Raw genomic sequence first — 24694 nt, 5'->3', positions numbered from 1 at the left:
TTCAGAGGAGAGAAAATTTAAATGTAGATGTAGAACATTAGGCTGAAAAGAATATGATTGAATTTAATAAGGAGAAATATTAAGTTCTGTTACCTGGGTAGGAAAAATAGAAGACATAAGTGGAGAATAAATGAGGAAAACAAAGCTTGACAGGGTATAGAAAGAGATCTGGATGTCCTTGTAGACCGTAACTTAAATATAAGCCAGTAACATGATGCAATTATCCAATAGATATTTTGAGGTATACATAAGAGCCTCTTTCCCGATCATAGGAAGTAGTTGTTCCATTCAGACTCCACTTATTGTAGAATACAGTAGCCAGTTCTGGGTATCACATTTCAGAATAACAGAGTTGGGGGGGGGGACCTTGCAATCACCTGAGCAAGCAGGAGACCCTCTTCCATTCAAAGTGGAGGTCTGTCAAGTTGATGAGAGTTTATGAAAAACAAGTAAAGAACCTAGGTGTATTTAGTCTATGATAGAAGATATCATTGGTGGGAGATAGGATAGCAATCTTCACATATCTGTGATATACGATGTGACATAAAAGTCATGTCACAAAGTTGTTATAGAGAGCTAGGGAAAGATCCCTAGAATCTTTAAAAGTATTGCACAATATTTGTTTAGTTACGGTAATTGGTATTTTTAACTATTCAAATGCTGAATCTTAGATACAAGATTGCAATTAAATTATCATAATTCAAAGAAATGGCATAATGTTTTTTTTTAAACTGAATATAGTAGAATTTTCCCTTTAGAATAAGTTTTCAGAAATTTAAATCCAATATGACAATAATGTAAATGATTTTATTCTTGTTTCTAAATATTCCTTTTCTTCCCTTAAAATCCTTCTATTTCTACAGCGTATTTGAATTGTAGAATACAGCGTATTCTACAGCAGGAGATTTGAATTAAATTGGTTGAATTGAATATATAAAAATGTACAAAAATATTTTAAATGCCAGAAAATGTATTTCTAATCTTTCTTGGTTTATAGCCCATTTCCTCAGATTTTTCATTTGTTAACCTGAGAAAGAAAGAGTTTTTCAGGTTGCAGATTAATGAATAATAACATCATAGGGAAATGAATATAAAGTATATAATGTTATATAATGACAGTTGCTATTCATAAAACATTAGGTGTGACAGTGATATTAGACAACCGATTAACATATATACTATGATAAAAATTCTCTGTTTAATCTGTTTTCCTTTCCAGAAGCTGAATAGAACTTCACCTACCTCTCCAGCCATTCCTATTGACTGCTGCTTTTATTCTAAATATAATATTAATATCACATCATTTTATATATCATTGTCCTGATGGTACTAATATTAGGGAAATGCTATAGTCTGCAAAAGTCATAAAACACTGTAATGAATCTTTTAGATAAATGTATTTATATAAACTTGGAATTGAGTTTTTCAGATAGCAGAACAGCCTCAGTACGTAATTAACTATTTTGAGATAGAAATATTTTAATACTATCCCAATTGTTTAATATTCTGTCAGCAGGACAGAAAAACATTTACAATTCTATGGGAAAAAAACCCACCCCAAACATAATTACCAACATGTTTTAAAACATTAAAGAAGCTAGACTTGATAAACAAATCTTTCATTTCTGGAAACTACTGTGCTGCTATATTTATTTAGCATTAAATTATCTGTAAATTATTTTATTGGTATGATTGAACAATCAGTCTAGTTAATAAATACAAAAGGGTTGTGATTGTGCCCACCATTAACTGTTTTCATTATGCTTCTTATGATATCAATTTATTTTTCATTTGTATTATCATATTTTATATCATGTCAGAGGTTTTCATACACTCCTGTGGCAAAATTGTACTCTTTTAATAATCAGACTCTTGTACAGTTACATTTGTTAGTTGACTTCCTAAATTCTCCCCAATGACATTTTTTGTTCTGTGATTTCTTTAACTTTTAAGATTAAAAGTTAATTATTTTGATAGAATTGTTATGCTACATATCTGATAACGTATTTATTTGAACTTGTCAAATTATTAATGTTTTGAAGAGAAACAACTAAAAATCCATTAGTTCAGGGAAAATTCATATTGAACAGTACTAGAAACATGATTACAAGAGATTGACATAAATTACCCTAGTCCTGTGAATTTGTGTATGTACTTCTGTAATCACACAGATGGAAGCTTTAGTCATCTTTATCTTAGTTCTATGTCAGGATAATTCCCAGGCTTGTCCTGAAGTTGTCTTCTCAAATAGAATTGAAAGCTACTTGGTGATCACATTTGAAGTCCAGCACGGTTTTCTGTTTGTACCCTAAAGCTTCTGACCAACGCTCTCAAATAAAAAGTGTTCTGTTGTGTATACATGTCTCGTTTTGTTGCTTTCCATTGTGTATTTGAAAAACTGTCCTCACATTTCAACTTAATTCCTTCACGCATTAATGTAACACTTGTTTGTGTATACTAATATTACTGATTATTTCTTGTTTCAGCTATTTGTACAAGAATGAAATCCAGTCAATTGACAGGCAAGCATTTAAAGGACTTGCCTCTCTAGAACAACTGTAAGTGCCTTTTCTCTACTGTGCTGTCATCTGTTTGGTTGCCTCAGAGAAAAAGTGCACGTTTTCCGGTATTTCTTGTCTGCATGTCTTCTTGCATGGTTGCACGGAATGGGTTTATGGTCCAGTATGGTTGCAATCACTGGCATGCAGAAAGCATATTTGTCAAGTATGTCATCTCTGTGTTTACATTTTATTTTATATATTATTTCTATTTCAAGACAATCATGTGGCAGTTTTCAAGGGCAAGCATAATTTTAGCACCAAACATAAATGAGCATAAGAATTAGAGCTCCTGTTTCTACAAACAATTTATAATTTCGATAAATAGAGTAATAGAGAATATACATAGAATAATAAACAAAATCCAGACAAATACTCCGCTGTCTACATCTTATGTATTCAGCTTATTCCATTAGTCTTTCAAATGGTTGAACTGTTTTTGGATATCAAGGGAGTAGGAATTTGTGTTGAAAAGATAATTATACCCTGTAATTTGTATATTTGATAATAGATTCAATCATAATATTGCAAATAATTCTCTTAGAAAAAAAGCAGGCCAACAATAGTAACTGGTAATAGGAATAGCAGTTTGCACACATAATTCTTTAGAATTCATTAAAAAGACTTGATTCCATATTGCTGATTTCTCTCATTTAGTGCCATCCCAATAAAAATGTTTCACTTAATAATATATAGTATACATGATGATGCTTGTTTGAATGAACTGCTGCTTCAAGGAAGACTTTGCCTTTGAAGTGTCCATATTAGTGGGCATAAGCAAATCACCGTAAATTTATTGGCATTGAAAAAAAGCAAGCTATGATTCTAGGTGTCTGGTAGAACCTACAGTGACATCATGAACATCATAACATTTTTGAGCACGTCATTACATCATTTAGAAAAATAAATTTTTAGAGCCTACAATATATTGTACCAAATTAGCTGTATTTTAAAATGGTTTCATTTACATTGATTAGGACTTCTAATTCTGATCACTTCATAGTAAGAGCAATGGATGGTCAGAATTTGTATAACGTAAAACTGACCAGGTTTCATTCTAATCCATCCCAATCACTCTGAAAATAGGCAGGCACATTCCCAGATTTTTCCTCTACTTTCCATTTTCTAATTGCTAAACCAGCCAAAGAATAATCATAGATATTTCATTTGGAAATTATCTCCAAAATCATTTCTGGGGTATATTTTTTTACATTACTGTTATTTCTTAAAACATGTGGAGTCTACATGTTTGTAGAATTGTTGTTATCGTCATTGGCATTGTCAAAATAGTATATGTATTTCTAAGAGTTTCATAGTTTACATAGGACTTACGTGCATTTTAATGAACTCTATTTTGGTGCAGACATCCTATTTTTTCTTGCTTGGATCCATCCAGTAGCATGATCAATAAACTGTCTATTGCTTAACATATTATCCTACCTTAACATCCTTTTAAACTCTCTTTGCAAGCTAGAATCATAGGATTATCCTTTGCTGACAAACCCTGGGGAGCTACAAAGCAGGAGTTGGCATGTGTTGAAGCAAGCAATTTCCTTTTCCGTGTACATTCTCGGAAAGAACCAAATAATACATAATAATAATATTTGCTTGTAATACAGCATGCAAATACATCACACAATGTAAATTGAAGAAATATTCCAGCATTAAAATCTTCCTAAATTTAGTATAGTTCATTGATATAAAAATACGTTGTTAATAGTTAACAGATTGGCCGTGAATGCATTTTTAAGCACGAGTGGTTTAATTCCAGCGACATTCTCATGAGGTTGATCTCAGATCTATCAGCCTCATTTTCTTTGTAATAGAATCCCAGACGCTTAATTCTGGCATGGACTGTTTGATACTTAGTTTAAAGGAAAAAGCAGCGTATGCTTTTTGCTACACTTGAAAAATATGCTCGTTACTCAAAGCAAATCCCTTTTTTTCCCTTTTGGATTTTTTCAGGTTTTGGAAAATAATAATACAATCTTTAAATATGCATGATAGTACTTTAAATTGCATGTAAGAGCTTAATAAAAATTTTCAGAAACAGCATTCTATAGAATCTGACTTTATTCTGTTGAATATTTACTGCCCAAGGAATGTTTTGTTATTCATTGTTCTCAATTATTACAAAACTTTCTTCCTGAATTTATTCACTTTCATTTAATAATCATAGAATAAATGAAGTAAATACATAAATGAGGTTGATTGGAAAGGCAAATGTTCTTCATGAATCTTCTGCTTTCAAAGTGTCTGAATTCAAAAACTTTACATAAGAAAGTTGCCGCTTATTTTGACCTCTTCAGTATTCTTCCCGTCCTACAATTTTCAGGAAGATACGAATGAAGAAGCCCAAATTCAAATTAATATAATATATCACTTTTCTTCCCCTCTGTCACAGCACCTTTATATGGTAACATGAATTTAATGAGATATTTTGAATCTCATCCTCAGTTGAGAAGTGTGCAAATATTTGTTTCCTAACAGGTACTTCAGGTTGTGGTTTCTGATCTTGGGACCTGTTTAATAAACCCTCAAACCCCCTTACATCTTCTACACTTCAGGTGTAGCTATGGTGGAACTCAAATAAGGAAACTAGTTTAAAAAAACCATGGTAAATCTGAATCTCGTTTGCAGAGTTAGTACAGAGATGACAAAAATTGTTGTGTCACATGGAGGATTTCATTAAGATTACCACACCACACCACACCACACCACACCACACCATCTATTTCACCGTGTATGTAATTTTATTAAAATAGAAGGTGGTTCTGTTGTGGAGCTTTTGCTTGTAGCCTGATCTTTAGCTTTTCCAGAGAAATAGGCTGAGATGTACCTCTTATAATAGTTGAGGCAGGATACAACAGGCAGAAGGGAACTCCAAGCTGACTTTTCCATATCCCCTGTGGAAACTTGCAAATTCTCCATCAGTAGCAAGCCCTGAAGAAAAATGATTAACTAGTAATATAGATGTAAAGATTGAATGAAAGTAATTAAGTATCCTTTCTAGACTTGGCTTCTGTATTCATCCCTGAATTCTTGTTATTTCAGCCACAAAGATTTGGAAATAGATATTTGCTGTGGATAATATTTAGCATATCTTTTGCATACCTTTCCTTACTGTTAGCAAATTTTCATTATATTTTTCTACTTTGGATTTACCTTTTTCTCTCTTCTGAGAAGAGAAAACCTATATCTACCAGACTTGCAGCCAATATCACTTAAGTGACAGTACTAGGAAGAGACTTTTGAAGGTTAAACAATGCTCCTCATTTACCTGTTCAAGTGTTCCATAGATGTGGTATGTTCATTTCAGCTTCTTTTCCTAGACTTTTGGACTTCCTTGCAGTGAACAGAAAGAGTTGGGATTTTATTTCTGATTGTTTAAATTCAAGAAGAATCCTAAAAGGATTCTGGTTCCTACTAGCTAAGAACCTCTAATTTCTGTAGAAACCTAAGGTAAATGTGAGCACAATTGCCTTTTAGACATTAGTGTTCAATCTAGTAAGATTGGGAACAAGAAAAACAGAGCTTAAAACATTTGGGGGTGGGACAAGTGATTGACCCTCCTCTTCCATGCTTTTTCCACATATTTTCCCATCCTGATTGGGTATAATATCTAAAATTGTCATCATAGCTACCAAAATAAGAACATAGCTCTTCAGCCATAGAGCTGAACTTCAATTCATAGCTTATATTCCATATTCTGCTTTATAGCAACAGCATAGCAATAGCACTTAGACTTATATTCCACTCCATAGTGCTTTAATGCACTCTCTGAGCAGTTTACAATGGCAGCCTATTGCCCCCAACAACCTTGATCTTCATTTTACCAAACTTGGAAGGATGGAAGGCTGAGGCAACTTTGAGCCAGTCAGGATTGAACTCTTGGCCATGGGCAGAGTTAACTTGCAGTACTGCATTCTAATCATTGTGCCACCATGGCTCCTATTATTTTCCTATACTTGATTACTTTTTGTTGTTTTGAATATGTAAATCTTTCTTATGTATAATTCATGTTCTGTGCAATGAAGAATTGGGTTTATATCTAAGCATATATAAACTGAAGCTTTCTGACTAGAGAAGAAATGTACACCTGGTTCACAATGCTAAACCTTAGCATTGGCTTAGCACTTCATGGGAAGACAGCCAGTTATAATTTGAAAACCATGGTTTCATGGCTTAGCTTAGCCTGTTGCATTAACTCAACCAATAGCAGTTTATTCAGTAATAATTAAGCAAACAACAACAATATGATATGAAATCCCAGTCATACAATTAAATTTCTTAACTCGTTTATCTCTTTTTTTAAAAAATAAGCTGGAGATAGAAATCTCAGTGGGCAGAATATATTTATCAACCATTAAAATTATTCATACATAATATATAAAGCATTGATAATATAACTATATGTTATCTTTTACCATTATTTTTAGTGTGACATAAATATGAAGTAGTCTTTATATTTTATCACTGATTTTCAGGCAAAAGCTGAGGCTAGGATCTAACTTTATTTGAACATTTTTAAAAAGAGATTTTAGTTTGGATTATCATCATCATATTATTATTATTATTATTATTATTATTATTATTATTATTATTATTATTATTATTATTTCTTTTTCTATATCCTCTTATTTTTTAATCTCTCTAACTTTTTAACAGATATCTGCACTTTAACCAGATTGAAACATTGGAGCCAGAATCATTCACCCATCTTCCCAAACTTGAAAGATTGTAAGTGTCTTTCTTTTTCATTTTCTTTCACCCATATATTAGCTTTTTTAAAAACCTATCAAGTAGTGGTATTTCCATATAACACTTGGAAACATTATTAAAATTTCTGCTCAAACTAGGCTTAGATCTAAGCTTTTAGGATCTATGCAGACCTATTTTTAATAGTAATTTTATTAAAGATTACAAATAGAAAAATAAAAACTTATAGAAACTGAAAACCTAGATGAATGAAAACATAGAAGATGTGGGAAAAAAAGAAATTAGAAAGAGAACAAGAAAAGAAAGAAAAATAAGAATAAAGAAAAAGGAAATATATAAAAAATGACTCCCCCCCTTCATCAGAAGTGTAAACAATATTAGTAACTTATCTTCTGTTAAGATATAGCAAATGATCTCTTCTTTCCATGTTCCATCTCTTATGTATAAACAAATCCTGCATTATCATATTTCAGTCCTGATTTCCATTTTAGCCTTGATCAGATTCATCAACTGTATAGTCCTTTCTTTTACTTCTAACAATCTTAATCTTTAGTATTATTATTTATTAAAATTTTATGCCATCCATCTTCCCTATAAGGTGACTCTGGGCAGCTTACAGATTATAAAAAGATAAATAGAAAAGTAATTAAAATTTGACTGTGCAAAATTTTGACCCTGTATAATGAAACAGGACTAAGAGATGAACAGCACAAGGATGATGCCTCCTCAGCTGTTCAAACACCTCCAGTGGTGAGCGCCCCTCAGAACCCCAAGCCAACCAGTAAAACCAAGTTTTAATATCCTTCCAGAAGGCCAAAAGTGTGGGAACAGTTCTCACTTCTGGTTAAATTATTAGAATATCTTATTTATATGCCAAAATAATAACATAAATATTGTAGATTAAACCATTACACCCAATCAATCAAAATATCCATTAAACTTCACACCAGAAGAAACCACCTATTAACCATAATCAAACAAACCATAATCAAACACTCTTCACATTTTTTTCTTCTATCCAGCAATCATTAAACCCTATATCATAGAATTCTAACATTTGTTTTCTCTCAAAGCCCTTGTCAATTTTATCGAAGTCCATTTGTAGTTTTAATATAGCCTCACCAGTAAATCTCTTGTATTTTAGTTTACATAAATAATCCATATGTTATAGAACTTGCTATCTTTTTATCCCTTTTCACAAAATTCTGCAAAACTTTTAACAAGCCTCTTAATTAATCTCACTATAGGAAAATTATTTAGAACACTCTTGGTTTGTTGTTTGTGTATCCCTTTTAATTATAAAGACATCAGCCGGTTTATTTTGTATGTCTAGTGTAACATGTTTTTCCATGTCATTTTTGTAGCCTGTCATTTTTAAATCTACTTTGAATTCCACTTCAATTTTGTCAGGTAGCAGTTGTTCCTCTTCCATAACATCTTTCAGATGCAGTCTCTCCATAGAGGCAGATGCTATTAAAATTAACTTCTAAAATATCCTTCAATGTGTTCAATGTTAAAATTTTTTACTTCATTCTGTAATAGTAAATTGAGTAAGTATTCTTCTTCTTTAATTATAATCTTTGCTTCCCACTAGTTCCCTCTAGTCTCCAACATTTAAAATCTTACTTTAAAAAAAAAAAAGTTAAAAACAAAAGCATTTTCCCATAGGAAGCTTTCTTTATAATTAATTCCAAAATTTCATTTCAAATTTATCAGAATGCTTAGACTGTTTGCAACTTTCTGAAATCAAAGTTTTAATTGCTCTTTTGCTGTTCATTAAAAAAAATTAAAGACCTTATACTTGTATTTAAAACTAAAGTAAGGATCAAAGAAAACTTACCCAGTAATATAAAATATGTCAATCTAAAGCTTTCTAATAGTGGAAAAGTTGTTAGCAAGCAGTTTCCAAAAGTGATTTTAAAAGGAAGTATATGAATTTAGTATCCTTTCAAAGAGATGACTGCATTTTTAACCACAATAGGTATTCCATTGTCTCCCAGGGCTCTAAGCCTGCCAATGACTGATGTCTTGTGGTCTTGTCCAGAGGAGCAACTCTCTGGAGCACTTGTGGCTGATCTCAGTTCCTCTCTTTGTTCTGAGAGGAATTATTAAAGAGATGGTCTACTTGCCATCACATCATTCTGCTGCAGTCGTCTGCTTTTCACTGAACCATTGTCAGTCCTCCAGTTTTCTCCCAGTAACCTGTATTCCGTTTCTAGATCCAAACAGGATAGTGATGTGAACTGCAAAGTTTCACTTAAAACACCCAGTACTGATTACTTCTTTCTTATGATACCGTCTGGGTAGCCATATTGTTTGTATTTCTTTATGTGTTAATTTATTCAGACTACCAAGTACCCTATTCAGTTCCCCTGGTTAAAGGAATCCATGATTGTGGCACATGACTTCCCTTACTCTTAATAGTAGACTCTATCAAATTAGTACCCAGCTTAAAGTAATAAAAGCTAAGACATATTAATCATAGTATTTATTTGCATATAAAAATCAATATTCTGATGAAGATTTCTGGCTTATTGTTTATGAGATAGACATTAGCGCACACAGTTCATTTTTTCTTGACTGCTTCTTCCAATCAACATGTTGGAATGAATGTAACCTAAATTAAGCTAAAACTTAGTCTTATTTCAAAATCAGAATTCTGTAAGTTATGTTACAAACCAAATAAATATAGGTAGTCTTCAAATTACAACCACAATTGAGCCCAAAATTTATGTTGCTAAGTGAAACATTTGTTAAGTGAGTTTCCTATTTTATGACTTTTCTTGCCACAGCTGTTAAGTGAATCATTGCATTTGTTAAGTTAGCAACATGGTTGTTAAGTGAATCTAGATTCCCCATTGACTTTATTTATTTATTGATTGATTGATTGGTTCGATTTATATGCTGCCCTTCTCCGGAGACTCAGGGTGGCTTACAATGTGTTAAGCAATAGCCTTCATACTTTTGTATATACCTGCTTAGTAGGGCTTTCGGCCCCCCCAAGCGGTGTTCTTTTTTATACAAAGTCAGTTTATTGCCCCCACAATCCGGGTCCTCATTTTACCTACCTCGAAAGGATGGAAGGCTGAGTCAACCTTGAGCCTGGTGAGATTTGACCTTGCAGTAATTGCAGGCAGCTGGTACTACTTAACAGCACTTTAATCTGCTGTGCCACCAAGGCTCTTTGCTTGTCAGAAGGTCACAAAGTTGATCACATGATCCTGGGACACTGCAACCGTTGTAAATATGAACCACTTGCCAAGCATCTGAATTTTGATCACGTGACCATGGGGATGCTGCAACTGTTGTAAGTGTGAAAAATGGTCAAAAGTCACTTTTTGCTGTGCCATTGTAACTTTGAACAGTCACTAAATCGAGGACTACCTGTACACTCGTTTACAGTTAACCAGGACATGCTACAGTTCTAGCTAACTGTTCTGCATGAATAAAAACAGTAATGTAGCTTTGTACATCAAAAAAGTTATTTTCTCAATTAAAGCTTTCTACGTATTTGTGGTGAAGCACAATGAATCTAGTAAAATTTAATATAGTACTGAACATTCATGAGTTTGGACTAAGCAGCACTTTTATTTTGCATTAATATGCATTCTGCTGATATATATAATATGATAATAGATCAGCAGGAATTCTTATTATTAGCATAACAGTTTAAGCAGGAAGGCAGGTTCCTTGTGTACATGAATATGATCCTATATAACAAGAGACCTTGGGGGTTTTTTTTTAGTATTATAGGAAAAGATTGAATTTTTCATAATAAATTCAAATTTTTTCAACAGATTTTTACACAACAACAGAATCTCTCATTTAATTCCTGGGACATTTAGTAATTTGGAATCCATGAAACGACTGTGAGTAAACAAAACTCTTTAAACTTTGCACTTGGTATTTTAAACATTTGTTTTATGAAACATCACATTTTGCTTTTCTTATCATCTATTATTCAGTCAAAGTTCCTGATAATTTTGGAATTGGTTGTGTTTATTCTGTTGCCTCTGAACAAGCAGCTTTTTCTGGAGTTCACGATTACTCATATTTAAACTAGTTGGATTTAACAGAAGCATCATAGCTTTAAACATGTTTCCAACATTTGTTTATAACATATATGCATATTCTTCTTTTTTTGTTTAGGATGATATGTTCAAAAATATTTCAACAAAGAAGACATTTCCTACCTTGAAACCTTATTTTGAACTTGCTGGAAGTGTTCCAAAAATGGAAGGAGCATTTCAGTTTTATTCCAAATTTGTTTTGTTTTGATTTTACAAGAAAACTGTTCTGATCATGAAACAGTGGTAAAAATTGTCAGGTTTGAGTAGGGTGGAATTTTTCAGTCTCAGTAGGATTTTCACAGCTCTGATCATGAAATGTAAATGGTAGGGATGAGATTATTTTATTGATTTTATTTTTTCAGTATGATTCAATTCAATTTAGGTGCTGCTTATTTTCAGACAGACTTTGGGCAGTCCACAATAAACAGATATCAAAAAGATGAATAAACAAAAGGAGATCTGGCCACTTGACATCAAACCATATGCCTACTACATCCACCACGAGGTCCATCCATCCTAATCCAAATCCTTGGAGAAGATCCAGCTTTTCAAAGCCTTCTGGAACATCATCCTTATGAGAACCAGATGGTCTCCAGAGGGGTCTTTATTCCAGAGGGCATGTGCCACAACAGAGATGGCACACCTCCTAAATTCTTTCTCTCCTTTACTGAAATTTAGAAAGTGACTGAAATTTTCCTTGGGGTAGCATTTGCCACCTACACACACATTTTAATATGGCACAGGCTTTGCTTTCTAATATCCCAAATCCTAATTCAGAAAAGAAAGCCACAACCAAAGGAATTGGATTCTGTTTTCACATGCATCTGTTTTGTAAACTGACGTAGTCTGTTGGGACTTGGCAGCATACAAACACAATAAAGTAACTATATTTTGTACATCCTGGCTTTTGAGTTTTTCTGTTCTTCAGTGACTAGGAGGTATTGTACTGTGGTTAATAATATGACCGCATCTCATAGTTTTCTAAACAAGAGTCATAGAACAAACATGTACAGTGCTGAGCCTTGTAAGTAGAAACAGTGATGATTTCTTGTTTTATCCAGACGTCTGGATTCCAATGCACTTCACTGTGACTGTGAAATATTATGGCTGGCAGAGCTGTTAAAAACATACGCCGAATCTGGTCATGCACAGGCTGCAGCCACATGCGAATATCCAAGGAGGATCCAGGGAAGGTCTGTGGCCACAATAACACCAGAAGAACTTAACTGTGGTGAGATTGCTTTAAAGTTATGGATATGCTTTCTCCATATTTTGGAGTGATTATATATTTTATGATTATATATTTTAGAGCAGGGATCTGCAACCTTGACAATGTTTAAGGCTTGTGGACTTCAACTCCCAGAATTCCTCAACCAGGAATTCTGGGAGCTGAAGTCCATAAGTCTTAAAGTTGCCACAGTTGGAGACCATTGTTTTAGAACCTGTCTTTACTGTAAAATGCAAATTATACATATATAACGTGTGTGTGTGTGAGAGAGAATAAATAAGTATAAAAACCAACAACTCATTAAGTCTTTTGATACAAAAGGGGAGAAGACTACTGAATGTCTTGGGCAAGGTAAGTCCTTGCTTAGTGACCACAATTGAGACCAGCAGCTCTGTTGCTAAGTGGACCATGATGGGTTTCCTGTTCAGTTGTTAAACAAACCCCACAGTCGTTAAGTGAGACATCAGGTGATCACAATTTTGCTGCCAACTTCTCTATTAACTCTGCTTCTCAGAAGCTGGTTTTGAAGTAAGCAGTTGTAATCCTGAGTCTGCAGGACACTGTAGCAGCCATAAATGCAAGGACTGGCTGCAAAGCTTGTTTTTTTGTTTTGTTTTTTTATGCTTTGAATGGTCACAGCAGTTGGTAAGCAAAGACTATCAGTATAAAGGCTATACTGGAAAGGAAGGAATTTTTCTAGAGGAGGTTTTCTGGTTGTGTTTTAATCTGTTTACGACACTACATTTTACAACTATGATAGCAGCTTTTAACATTAAAAAGTCATAATAATTCAGAAGTGCTTAGGGCAGAGAAAATTCCAAGCAACATAGGTTGTCACTTTTGTATTAAGTTATTGCTTTTGGAGTTTGGTGATAGAAGAGTGATGTTTTCTCTTTCTCTTTCAACTTCTGAACAGTGTTTTTATATTATGAAAATATTCCATTGTGTCTTGTACAAAAACTCCTTCTCAGCAGTGCTATCATTAAAGATGTAATCAAAAATCGAGAATTCTTACGTGGTTCTTTTTTCCACCCTTTAATACTGAAAATAAACATTTTGTTACAATGTGTCATGTGATGAAGAAGCATGTCAAAAAAAGGAATCCTTTGTTATTTTAATCATCAAATTATGATTTATTCTATAATGGTAAATACTCATCTAGGCCAGAAGCTCTGATAATATTCAAGGATTACAGAAAATCTGAAATTGGGCAATTGGACTCTTTTCTATGGAATTGTATAAATTGGCATATTCCAATGTTTATATTAATTATCACACCAATGAGAAACAGTGATTTATTTTAAAATTAAGAACTAAACTGTTTTTAAATTCCAATTTTATAGAGCTTTCTTTTCATATGCTTTGTTGATAAATCCAGAGAGGCCAAGAATTACATCAGAGCCTCAGGATGTGGACGTAACCTCAGGGAATACCGTCTACTTCACTTGCAGAGCTGAAGGAAATCCCAAACCAGAAATCATTTGGCTTCGCAACAAGTAAGATTGTTTTAAAAAGCCTGTGTAAAATAACGGTTCTGATACTGTATTTGTGTGGAGCCTTCTGAACAAAACTGTTTTCACCTTTTTTTCTTGGTTTGAACATATTCGTTATTGAAAAGTGGTAATGCTACTCCTACGTTTCTCCGTAGTAATGAACTCAGTATGAAAGCAGATTCTCGATTAAACTTGCTTGATGATGGGACTTTAATGATTCAGAATACGCAAGAGACAGATCAAGGCATTTACCAATGCATGGCAAAAAATATAGCCGGAGAAGTTAAAACTCAAGAAGTAACTCTGCGCTACTTTGATTCACCAGGTAGGAATATTTAGTAATACCAACCTTTTTTTTTTTTTAAATGTGTTTCCTGTTCAAGAGAGCTATTTGCTACTTATACATTATTTAGATTTTTCTCCCATCTTTTTTTTTTTTTAAATGTTTGATCAACTCGCAGCGTACATATTTTTTCTCACATAACAAACTGTGGGGTTGGATTATGCAGGGAGAAAGTGACTGTCCTGAGTCAGCCAGATGGTTTTCATGCCCAAGAGAAGATTGGAACTCAGGCTCCCAGTTTCTGTCTAAGCACCTTAGCCACTACACTATCCTGGCATTGTATGTGCTAGTATAATAGTTCTACAGATAAATTGTGAGATAGTTCAAGCTATCTCACTAGATAGTGAGATAGCAAAAAAGATATTTTATTGTAATGTCCTTATCAATCATAAAACCCCTATTAATACTTTGGACCAATTAAATTAAGATAACAATGAGAGACAAATACCTTTGCTTTAATTGTGAGATAAGTTCTCCTTTTCTTCTTATTGTTATATTACTTTTACTGGACTTGAGTCAGCTACAAAGGAATACTTTTGGAGAAAATTATAATAGAAGTAAGAGATCATCTTATTTCTTCTGCCTAACTATATCACACTGCTGAGTTCTTTGTACATGATAAACAAACTTAATATGCATTCCATAATATTGAAGCAAAAGCAGTTGTTATTTAAAAACATTTCCTTTTTTTGATGCTCTGTTTAATGTGGCAAAAATAATTGTACATGTGCCGAGTTTCCTAACCTTGGGAACTTTAAGAAGTGTGGACTTCAACACACCAGAATTCCCCAGCCATCCTAAGTTTGAGAAACAGTACACTGCTCAAAAAAAATAAAGGGAACACAAGCAGAAGACATCCGAGATCTGAATGAATGAAATAGCCTTTTTAAATACTTTGTTCGTTACATACAGTAGTTTTGTGTTCCCTTTAGTTGTTTGAGCAGTGTATAAACTACTGTATGTAAAGAACAAAGTATTTAATAAGGCTATTTCATTTATTCAGATCTCAGATGTCTTCTGCTTGTGTTCCCTTTATTTTTTTGAGCAGTATATATCAAATGGAAAGTATTATAGACATGCTCTCTTTTTAAACAGCTCGGCCAAGTTTTGTGATTCATCCACAAAACACAGAAGTTCTGGTTGGAGAAAGCGTCACCCTGGAATGTAGTGCAGCTGGGCACCCCCAACCACGTATCACATGGACAAAAGGTGACAGGACACCTCTGCCGAATGATCCACGGATCACCATCACTCCATCAGGAGGGCTGTATATCCAGAACGTGGAGCAGGAAGAGGGTGGCGAATATACCTGCTTCGCAACCAACAGTCTCGATAGCATCCATGCGACTGCCTTCATTATTGTGCAAGGTAGGCAGTCCTTTAAAAGGTCATTTGGGTTTGAAGTTAATTCCAACCTGTAGATCATTTAAAATTTTTAAAGGATACAAACAGGATTTTCCCCAAATGGAGTTCGTATTTCCAATGTAATCCCATATTAATCAGTTAATATTTGGAAAGTAGAATTGCATATTGAAAGCTTTGTTAATGTCCTAATGCTTCTTTGAGTGTTTGTTAACTATTTCACATATCATTATTATCTTACAAATATATTTTGCATATTATCTGTCAAGCTGGTTGTGATTATGTTGTTTTCTTCATAATATAATTTGACTTTAAAGAAAAGGAAAGAAAGCAAGATATTATGAATCCAAAGAAGAGTTCTACTCTGTTGAGTCATACCTTTACTTTGGATTTTTGTTTTCATTTATTTTTCATCCAAAGTCCCAAGTGGTTTAATAATCATGGATGGTTGCAAGTCTGCATCTGTTTAGCCAAAGATCTGTAATGGAAGTGGTCCTCACTCCATAGTTACAATAGAATAGAATACAAAATAAAACATGTTTGTGGTATATATCGTTTAAATTGCTTTAATTATTTGTCTCCCTTTTACACAGCTGTACCTCAGTTTACTGTGACCCCTCAAGACAGAAGCGTGATTGAAGGACAGACTGTCGATTTCCCTTGTGAGGCACAAGGGTATCCACAACCAGTCATTGCATGGACTAAAGGAGGTCAGAATTTAGATCACAATAAAACACAAGGCTCAAGAAACCACAGAGTAGTTTATCACAGCATGGGAATGTTGGAGTGATTTCTCTGATAGAGCAAAGTTGTGAATATTTATTTCCCTGCTATTGCTATTAGTTTGGTGTGACTGAATCTAACCAAAATATTCACTATTACTATCGGTGAGTAAGTGAGAGATTGATTAGTAAGGGGGATTCAGAGATTCACATCTCTTTTGAAGTCTTTGAAGAACCTTTGGAGTCCCACGTTTTGCTCAGGAAAATATTGCTGCCCGCTACATTTACTTTATGAGATGAACTGGTTTTCTCCAAGATTATTTCACGTTCTCTTTATCACACATTTTGTTCCTATCTTCAGGTTAACATGACAATTTCTGAATGAATAGAAGAAAACTGAACACATGCAGCTTTTCATTGTGTCTCAGTTTACTAACACATGTTGCATGCGAAATAGATTTTATTTAAGTACTATATGTATTGCTTACTTTGCACAGATTCTTGGCAATATATATCCATGTTATTAATTTGAGGGCATCAATTTTCAACAAACCTGAATTTCATGCTCATAAATCAGGAAACTAGAGAATACCCATCCTCTCATATGCAGATGAGACTCTGGTCTAGCTCAGAAGAGCATGAATCTGTCATCCTGGGTCGGAAAAATCCCCTGCCCATTTATAAAAAATGCAAAATCATGGTTTGGAGTAAAAAATATGAATAGAAAATCTAGATTTCAAAGGACCTGTAAGTACCTTGAAGTGTGAAGGGAAACACATTGTCCGTCTCAGGCAGCATAATTATATTTTAACATTAGACACTTCTTTTTCTTCAGGGGCAGGATGATCCCTGCCACTCTCTTAAAATATACTTAAAAAAAATGAAGCTCAAATACTTATTTCTGATCTTATAAGGAGTCCAGATGGGAATTTGTGTCACATATAATATCATGGAAATAGTACAAATGAAATTTGAAAGCTGTTCTTACTGCCCCAAGATGTATAGCTGATCTCTTACCTGAGATGGGGATGCCTAAAAAGATGTTATATCTCATGATTAGTTGATCAGGGGTGGCTGATCAACTGAAGATGGCTGAAGATCAGGGATGAAATCCAGCAGGTTCTGACAGGTTCTGGAGAACCAGTAGTGGAAATTTTGAGCAGTTCACAGACCCGGCAAATACCACCTCTGGCTGGCCCCAGAGTGGAATGGGAATGGAGATTTTGCAATATCCTTCCCCCAGGAGTGGAGATTTTGCAGTATCCTTCCCCTGCCGCGCCCACCAAGCCATGCCCACTAAGGCACATCACGCCCACCAAGGCACGCTCACAGAACCGGTAGTAAAAAAATTTGGATTTCACCACTGGAAGGCGGCCTTTTCTGCAGCATCCCCCTCCCCTCTTTGGATCGCCCTGCAAAGGGGGGTCTCTGCCTTTGCAGAAACGGGGCAGGCGGTTTGTACAGAGGATTGGGGAGGATGCATGGCCCTCCAGGATGTAGAGCAGGGCAAGAGAAGGCTCCAAGGTTCGCTTGGGCAGTCAAGGCATATGGTGGAGGAAAACTCAAAGTGTTGGGGGCTTCAGAAGGGCAGAACGTGCTTCAGAATGTGCAGCTCCTGGCTCTTAACAGTGAGTGACGTGAGTGATGTCAAGTTGACCATGCCCACCCGGTCACATGACCACCAAGCCACGCCCACCAAGCCATGCCCACAGAACCGGTAGGGAAATTTTTTGGATTTCACCACTGCTGAAGATCCTGTTGTTTTTTTCACCAACCTATTGCATTGGCAGAGAACAATTATTCAAGCTTCGAGCTCTAGGCTAATTAGAATTACTCTGCCACTTTTGGGACACATCCACACCCACCCACCCTCCCCACAACTCAGATGCCTTGATTGATTTATCACTGGTTGATGTGATAACCATCAGTCTATATTATATATGTGCAAATATATAAATATCAGAATTTGTGTGTGTGTGTGTGTGTGTGTATATGTATATGAAAGAGAGAGGGAAGGAGGGAGGGAGAGAAAGATTGTATTGATAACACCTTCTTCAGAAAATATTTGAAAGTAAATAGAGGAGGAAGATATTCACTTGGGGTTATAACTGTTTTAGATCTATTGGTGACTTGGAGAGGATGGGGGAAGAAATTCTTAATCTCTTTCTTGTCAGCCATGTCAGTTTTGAGCTGTTTTACAGACTTTCGAGTTATCTTTATCATTATTACCTTCTTGGATGTTTGAAATGTACAACGTTTTTAGAAGTTCTGCCAGCTCCCAACCCTTCTCTGAAGTTTAAGATAAGTCCTTGAGATGAACAGCAGCTTCTCTCTGCGTGCATCTCTTCCAGTTGAGATAAAGAGAAGGCTTTATAGGCCAATCTTCACATGCTTCCTACTTACCTCTTATGGAATATAGGGGAAATCCTTGTGTCCTTGGAGCACTTCGGTTAAGCTGTGGCTATTTACAAGGTCAGAACTCTCCACTTGGAGGCAGGATTCTCTATCTGTCTTGGAACAGGAATTGTGAAGGTTTAAAAACGTATTTAGAAGTAATAAAGAAGTTGGCCAAGAAAACTTCCCCTTACTGTAGCATTAGTGGGATAAGTTGTCTGAAAGTAAAGAGAATTCTTTAGGCCACTAGGAAGCTAACTTATTGTTCTCAGATCCATAGCTTCCTGCTTAAAATTTAACAGGTTTTAGGGGAATTAGTTGCCTTCTGCCTAGTCAGTGAGCTTTATTGGTGGAATTAGGTTTGGTATGTGAACAGTCTTGAGTGGGTTGGATGCATCATTTATTGGGACATGGGAATAGAGGACATAATCCCAGGTTGATTTCTCCAGCGATAACATTGCTGGCACTTTTCTCAGAAAGTAATTGAATGTTACTAGGGAACATTGGAGGTGTTTTCCTCCAATATCCTTACAGAAAACTTAAACAAAGTCTTATGAATATTAATAGAACTTTTTTTCCATTACCTCTTAATTATTTTCTTTCTTCCTCTTTCCTTGTTGTAAACAAAAGAATACAGACACGAGTTTGTCTGTTGAATGTGCAGTTCATGATTTTATTCTAAAAATTCTTCTTTCAGGTAGTCAGCTGTCTGTAGATAGAAGACACTTAGTTTTGTCTTCTGGAACCCTGAGGATTTCCACAGTGGCTTTACATGATCAAGGACAATATGAATGTCAAGCTGTCAACATTGTAGGATCTCAAAGAGTTGCTGTCCATTTGAGTGTACAGCCAAGAGGTAAGCTTGCATAAGCCAATTTGCATGCAATTATTTCTTTACATTTTTGATATTTAAATTTTAAACTGTTTTTAAATGTTTCCTCCTCTTTTGCTAGGGCAGTGATGTAATTCTATTTTAAAAAGTACCTTTAAGCTTTGCTTTCTGCCGCTTACTTATGTTTGCCATACTGTAACTATGTTGATTGTGTGGTAGTTCAGTTATTTCAAAGATCCAGCACATGATTTTTTCTTAATTTGTTGTACAACTAGATTTAGCATCCCGTGACTATCACTAAGTGTGTTGTATTATATGATTTATGATGAATGTGTTTTTATGATGACTATGATCATGATTTATCACTTATAGCTTTTATCTACACTGAGAGCTTATGCACTGAAGATAAATTCCTTGTGTGTCCAATCACACTTGCCCAATAAAGAATTCTATTCTATTCATTGTGTTCTTACAAACAAAAATCAGTATTTTGTTTACTGAAATGAATTGACTAAACTAAATATAGTCTAGGAAAGGGTCCCCTAAAATGGATGAGGACAATTGTGGAGGGGAAACAAGAGGGTTAATATCTCACCCCCATAAATTTCTTATTAGTACTCTGATCTGAGCCAGGTCCCCAAGCTTCCTTTTGAATACAGCAATGGTATCTTTATTAATTGCATGTTTAAATAAAACAGGTGAAATCCAAAATGCAGCTATTTCTGGGTGGATAGAGAGCTGAGGAGTGGAGAAGATTATATGTGAGAAAAATAGGAACTTCATAGCTGTTAAAGCATAACGATGCATTAGTCCTTGTACTAGGAAAGGAATGTTAGCGTGAAGAGTTGAAAAAAATGGCTAAGAAACTAAATTAAGAAGTCCCTATCCTGAATCAAGTCTTTGGAATGAGCTTAGGTTCTATATAATTATAAAATATAATTATTATTCAGTCAATAAAGCTAAAAGAAATTTATTCAATCCTTAATTTTAGATAAATTATATTCTGCACTATATATTAATAGTATGATGTTGTTAGACTGAAAACTAGGTGATTATGATTTGAATAAAAAATGTTTATTTAAAAAATTTTATCAGCTTGATATTTCCTTCTGGGAATCTTTATTTTAGTAACTCCTGTGTTTGCTAATGTTCCAAGTGACATGACAGTGGAAGTGGGTACAAATGTACAGATTCCATGCAGTTCTCAAGGAGAGCCAGAGCCAGTAATAACATGGAATAAGGTACTGCATGCCAGTTTCATATTTCCTAACTTCCTGCAGAGTTTAGTCTATAAAAAGAATATGTTTGCTTCTTCTCTATGTAACATGTTACCTTTCCTTTGTCTGAAACCACTTATTGTAGAGGCTACTCAAAAGGCAGTGAGATTTTAATTAACAATCTACTTTGATAAGAGTTTAAAGTGTTACACTGAAAATCTAAATCTTTCCAATTACAGGTAATCCTCAACTATGACTACAATTAAGCCCAAAATTTCTGTTGCTAAATCAGACAGTTGTTAAGTGAGTTTTGCCCCATTTTATGACCTTTCTTGCCACAATTGTTAAGTGAATCATTGCAGCTAAGTTAGTAACACAGTTTTTAAGTGAATCTGGCTTCCCCATTGACTTTGCTTGTCAGAAAGTCATAAAGACTGGTCACATGACCCCAGAATACTGCAACCATCATAAATATGAGCCAGTTACTAAGCATCCAGATTTTGATCACATGACTAGAGATCCTGCAACTGTCATGTGAAAAACCATCATAAGTCACTTGTCAGAGCTGTTGTATCTATAGACAGTCACCAATGAATGGTTATAAGTCAAAGATTGCCTGTATACACAGGAAATACACAATTCTGTTAAATTTCAGTAAAACATTAGGAAACACTGTGTGTACTCCCAGGTAGATCTGAAAAAAACTGTTCAAATAAATACAACATTAAAATACAGGTTTTATTCTATGGTGATTGTGGTGGAAAGCTTGAAGGCATTGTTTTTCTCCACAAAGCATATATTCCTTCCAAATTATATCCAGATAGTCCTGGGTTATGACAGCCTTGGAAAGGGTGCTTCCAGCTGCCATAAAACATGCCGTTTCCCTCTCCCCATAGTTACATTTTTTGTTGCTTGGCAACTAGCTCACATATTGACTGGTTGCCAAGGACCTTACAAGCAGAGGGGATGGAGTGAAGCTGGAATCCTTCCTCACCCCCCTAAAGGATTTCATCTCTGTGCACAGAGGGGAGCTGAAATCCTTTGGTGGGCCGAAGAAACAGAACTGAAATTTTTAGGATTTCAGCTCCATTCACCTAAAATTTTGAAGATTCCAGCTCTGTTCCTGAAGCCCGCCAAAGGATTTCCCCTCCAAGCATGGAAGGGAGGTGAAATCTCTCAGTGGGCTGCAAGAACAGAGCTGAAATCCTGAATTGCATATGGGTGGGGGGGACTGAAATCTTTTGGTGTACTGGAGAAACATTTGAAAGTGAAAGGGCTGCCTGCCAGTAGGATTTCAGCTCCATGTGGACAGATCTTTTGCTTTCTCCACTTAATGACCCAAGAGATTTCTTAACAATTGAAACAGAGAGTGCTGGATTGTGGTCATTGAGCAAAGCAGTCATGTGTTTCTTAATCACTTAATCAAAGGTCCGAGATTCAGGTTCCAATCGTGGCCATAAGTCGAAGACTACCTACAATATATCTCAAATAGCCAAAGTATAAATGTGTAAAGCTGAAGTGAACTTGTATTTCAAAAGTTAAATCAACTTTTCTAAGGCCAGATCTGCATAATTTAATAACCAGAAAGTCAAATGTAAGTTTTCAGCAACTTGTGAGGCTCTTTATAAACTCTCAAAGTTGAGTCCAAACTTAGTTCTGCCTAGGAGAAATTTCCTAAAGGCAATCGGATTCAGTCAGAGCTAATTTTGACCATTAATTTAAATGAGTCTCCTCTAAGCATTATTAAACCTGGATGCAAAGCACTGAGTAGAAACCAAGAGATCTGCTCATATGATAGTATATTTTTTTTTCTTTTCTCTCCTTCCTCCACCATTTTCTTACATTTGGTGCATCTGCTGTAGAACATTTTCTCCTAAAGGAGCATATTTGAAGGGCATATTCTGGGGTGCAGGAAGAAGTGAGTGATTCACATTTTTCTGTTTTGCAGAAGAGGTAGTCCCATCAGTGTTTACTGTTTTCCTGGGAGACCTTACAATAGTCTTTCTTAAACTGTTTAACTCAATTACAACTTTTCTAGTCTTGAATAATATAATTACACCCCCAAAAAAGAAAACAGATTCTTTTTCACAAACTTCTCAGCAGTGGCAGTCCCAAACTGGATCCTAAATTTGAAATTGCTCCATTTACCCCAGGATATATCCACATTACCCCATGTTTAAAAACCACTGTTTTAGAACGTGGCTAGGCTTTGAAAATACAGATTATGAATATGAATCAAGAATTCCTTACCTGTTAGAGTTGGAAATTTAAATTTACATTTTCCTTTGACCAAATTTAAAAAACACACAACAAACACCTTCAAAAATTTCAGTTCTTCTAAAACACTGCCTAAGTTATGGAATATCTTGACCTTTTGATTACTACAGGATGGTGTTCAGGTGACAGAAAGTGGGAAATTCCATGTTAGCTCTGAAGGATTTCTTACTATTCGAGATGTTGGCCCTGCAGATCAAGGCCGTTATGAATGCGTAGCAAGGAATACGATTGGATATTCCTCAGTTAGCATGGTACTAACTGTGAACGGTAAGATTTATGCATGAGAATAGACAACTGCAGATTAAGTATTGTGTGCATTGAATTGAATTATTAAAAGTTATCAGTGTAATGCATAAGTATTTTGGAGGAATTATTAAATTTGACTTTAATAATCACCTCTCCTTTAGAAACTTTCATTTAATAAAACTCATAAAGTGGCACTGAGTAACTTGTTTGTTGGTTGCGAATTCAAATCAAGGACAGATCTTGAACTTAAATAATTGTTTAATGGGGAATTTTTTAATGTTCAGTGTAATAGTTTATTTCAAAAGCTTTGAAGAAATTATACTTACCAATGGGCACAAAAATACCAAGAGGAGAATTGTTGGCAGAAAAAGTCTCATTTTCATCAATTTCCTTTATCTTTTCCACTTTTTTGGTACTTTCTTTTGTCTAGAGCACGGGTGTCAAACTTGCCGCGTCACATTGATGTCATGTGATGTATTGCAATGTTTTTTGCCTTTGCGGAGCTGGGTGGGTGTGGCCTGCACGTTACGGATCCACGCCACAGTCCGCCAGTTTGACACCCCTGGTCTAGAGCAAGGGTTTATTAAACTCCATGGATATATTTCATGGAATCCATGAACATGAATGGGAGAAATGTCCCAGCTTTATTTTCACTACTTCACTAACTGAAATTTAGTTTGTCTTATATCAATTTAAAGGATTTTTTTTTAAAAAAAACCCACATGTATTGCTGTATTGCGTATTTACTATTTTTTATATTTTGATCATTTTATTTAAGAATAATTAGTTCCCTTTGTAGTACAATCTAGGTCAATATATTTTATTTTATGTTTTTGAATATATTTTTATGACAATAGATTGGTGGGTTTCATCAGACGCTCAGAGATGGCATGATGCAGAAAGTTTTCTAGACATAAAATCTATAAGTTCTTCCCATGTTAGGGGCATGATGGGGATAATGGCTGCAATTATTTTTCTTTTTTTTAATAATGGCAGCAAATTACAAAAAGGGAGGAAAACAAGGATATTATGCTATTGAATAATATATCTTATATTATTTATCTAATAGTATATTAGATAATTATATTGCCATGCAACAAAAGGTTGTCATTTATACTTGAACCTTAAATGAGCACTCCTGATCAGCGCTCCTGATAAATCATTCTTTTGAAGGGCATTGCAGCCCCAATTCTCCACATTGCATATCCTGTAGCTAGAGAGTTTACTCACTCA

At 34.8% G+C, this 24694-nt stretch overlaps 1 protein-coding gene across 1 annotated transcript in view; it reads left to right on the top strand.

Annotated features, from left to right (window-relative positions):
• The window catches only part of PXDN (peroxidasin), an 87550-nt gene that overhangs the window by 41978 nt on the left and 20878 nt on the right, over window positions 1-24694 (top strand). The window contains exons 4-14 of the mRNA XM_070955067.1: window positions 2487-2558; window positions 7227-7298; window positions 11075-11146; window positions 12409-12578; window positions 13954-14071; window positions 14224-14393; window positions 15507-15779; window positions 16367-16483; window positions 19587-19745; window positions 20850-20962; window positions 23326-23482. Coding sequence (XP_070811168.1) covers window positions 2487-2558; window positions 7227-7298; window positions 11075-11146; window positions 12409-12578; window positions 13954-14071; window positions 14224-14393; window positions 15507-15779; window positions 16367-16483; window positions 19587-19745; window positions 20850-20962; window positions 23326-23482 — 1493 coding nt within the window. The remainder of the gene's footprint in view (window positions 1-2486; window positions 2559-7226; window positions 7299-11074; window positions 11147-12408; window positions 12579-13953; window positions 14072-14223; window positions 14394-15506; window positions 15780-16366; window positions 16484-19586; window positions 19746-20849; window positions 20963-23325; window positions 23483-24694) is intronic.

The sequence above is a fragment of the Pituophis catenifer genome, unplaced genomic scaffold, assembly GCF_029215685.1.
Source record: "Pituophis catenifer annectens isolate HBS135680 unplaced genomic scaffold, rPitCat1.0.hap2 SCAF_1, whole genome shotgun sequence".
Taxonomy (NCBI): Eukaryota; Metazoa; Chordata; class Lepidosauria; order Squamata; family Colubridae; genus Pituophis; species Pituophis catenifer.
The sequence above is the reverse complement of the archived record's forward strand: the minus strand, read 5'-3'. Positions and strand labels throughout refer to the sequence as shown.